At 61.9% G+C, this 2,470-nt stretch overlaps 1 protein-coding gene across 1 annotated transcript; it reads right to left on the bottom strand.

Annotated features, from left to right (window-relative positions):
* Positions 1 to 243: 243 nt before the first annotated feature.
* SPRG_18280 (hypothetical protein) lies at positions 244 to 2,106 on the bottom strand (the record flags this gene model as incomplete). Its single annotated transcript, XM_012357718.1, has 1 exon — positions 244 to 2,106. A coding segment is annotated over one exon (1,863 nt), but the record flags the coding sequence as incomplete, so codon positions are not given.
* Positions 2,107 to 2,470: the final 364 nt, after the last annotated feature.

Raw genomic sequence — 2,470 nt, 5'->3', positions numbered from 1 at the left:
AAAGACCATACCTGCCGAGATGTCGCTGCAGCTTTCGTCGTCGTCGGCGTCGTCGTCGTCGTCGACCGAGGTCCCTGGCGGAGGCGCTTGTACGACAACGTCATCTGGTGGAGCACAACCTTTGCCGACAAAGCACGGTCGATCAGTGTTGTAGTAGATAAGCTCTGGATGCTGCGTCAACGACGTCACGACGGCCTCAACCGCAGCGTCCAGATCCTCGTCCTTCGAGAGGATGGAACGGACTTGCCCGCGAACGTACGAGACGTAAAACGGGTTGTCGTCGCGAACCCACGCCAGAATCGCGGGCAAGAACGAGTCGTGGTGCGTCTGGACCACGGACCCCACACCGTCCAGCGGCTCCAATGGCAACGGCACCGACCGAGGTGGCGACGATGCTGACGATGCAGACAGCGGAGACGACGATGCAGGCGACCCGACGCTCTCTTGCGCACTGCTCGACAAGCTGGACGACGGGGACATCGGTGCGTCATGTGCCTCTGGTGTCGGTGGCACTGAGGAGGTTGCTGCAGTGACATACGGCGTCGGTGCGGTCGCGCTGTGTACGAGCCACGACTCGGGTGCTGGCACGATGGCAAAGTCGTCTGCTGGCCGATGAAGGCACGCCATATCGATCGTCAAGTAGATTTCCCGGCCCTTGTCTTGTGTGGCCACGACGTATTCGAGCTGCATGAGGTCCGCAATGAGCTTGGGCACGACCGTCGCGACGTCGTGGACGCCACGAACCACAAGCGTCGACGTCGCAGCTCTCGCTATGCCTGTCATGGCGATGGGTGCAATCGCCAGCGCTGTCACCAGCCCATGAAGCATGGCAGCAGGCGTTGCTTCAGACGTCCAATGGCGCGCCGGCGGCAGCAGCGGCAGCAAGCGTTGATCCCGCGAGACGACAAAGAGGGGCTTGACAAACACCAAGTTCTCGTCGCGCAGCAGTAGATCGAGGAGCGCCTTGCGCGTGTCCGTGTACGAGGCCGGCGGTATGTAGCGCGTCGCACGCAGGAGCAGCGGTACTTTGGCTGAAAAGTTGTACCGGGCCTTTGCCCCGCGGATCGCATCGTACGCTAGACGACGAATGTGATCGGCAAGTGCGTAGAGAAGCACGTCGCCGAGCGTGTTCTCGAACCTCGAGTGGCATGCGCTTGTACTGTATTCATCCACGCCTTCTCTGGGCGGAGCGGGAGAGACCAGGACGGGTGACGGTGTTGGGTGACAAAGCGGCAGCGAAGGAGAGGACGCTGTAGGGGAGAGCGCCGCGACCGACTCCGTGGAACGCAGAAACGACGCGTCCGGGAACAAAGCCAACGACTGATGGACAAGCGACGGGTCGATGCCGAGGCAGAGTGCGGACTTGCGGTTTCGGACAGTGGTCATGCACCGAAGAGCACACAAAGCGTCGAGTGCTTGCTCGGCCATGCCTGGCAACCCTTCGATAGCCTCGGCCTTGTGAAGCTGCGCTCGAAGGCTTGCCATTTCGTGCGGAGCGATCGCAATCTTTGCCGCCCACGTCTGCACGAGGGCCGTCACGCCGTGGCGCATTGCGGCCGGCAACGAAAAGGGGCTGGCACGCACGGCCACGATGGCTGTACCGTCGACGCAGGTGAGGCAGCGGTCGCGCAGGACGCATTGCAGAACCTGCTGGGCCGTGCGCGGAATATTGCTCACGTAGCCGGCCTTTCGGAGCAGCGTAGTGATCTTCTTGACCTTGAAGTGTTTTTGCTTCTTGCTCATCTCCGCGTACACGGCACCGTGCACGTGCACAACAAAATGCTCGATCAGCGCGTCGTAGAGCGTGCCTCCTTCGCCGCGAGATGCGCTTGCCGCAGTGCAAAGAGCCGGCTCGTGTGTTGATCGTCGAGGAGTTGGCGGCCAGCGGTCCGCGGTTGGTGCAGACGGAAGCTGCTGCAGAAAACTGAGGTCGGGAAACGCGGTCACGGGGCGCTGGAGACACGCCGCGTCGATCGCGATGCACCCGATGCCATCTGCGTTGGTAACCTTCTGAAAGCATCCGAGCTGGATGAGGCCTTCAACGATACCCCGCTTGGCCTGGCCAGCCGTGATGCCCGTGCAGCTCGCAACTGCTTTCTTGGTCATCATGGCAATAGCGATCTGGGGACGCGGAAGGAGAGGAATCTGACACGCCAGACGCCGCACGAGCGCGTTCACTACCTCGTTGCCATCTGTAGTCGACGCCAATGGCGCGTCGCTGTCATCGACGAGTCGGAGCTTGTCCGTGTCCAAAAGCAAGAGGTTTCCGGCAGCGTTTAGCGTCACGCCGGGCTCGGCCTGTAGCAAGCACACAATGCGCTGCGTCGCGGTGTCGAGCTCGTCGCTGGCAATGTAGCTCGTATGGGCAAGCGTCTCGGTGATCTTGGCGACCTCGTATGACGGGCGCTTCCGAGCGGCCTTGCATATCTTCGCATGCAGGCGCGCGGCCAAGTGCAGCAGAAGAGCGTCG

The sequence above is a fragment of the Saprolegnia parasitica genome (assembly GCF_000151545.1).
Source record: "Saprolegnia parasitica CBS 223.65 unplaced genomic scaffold supercont2.1090, whole genome shotgun sequence".
NCBI classification, from domain to species: domain Eukaryota; phylum Oomycota; class Saprolegniomycetes; order Saprolegniales; family Saprolegniaceae; genus Saprolegnia; species Saprolegnia parasitica.
Note: the sequence above shows the minus strand (reverse complement) of the source record. Positions and strands in the feature narration are given on the sequence as shown.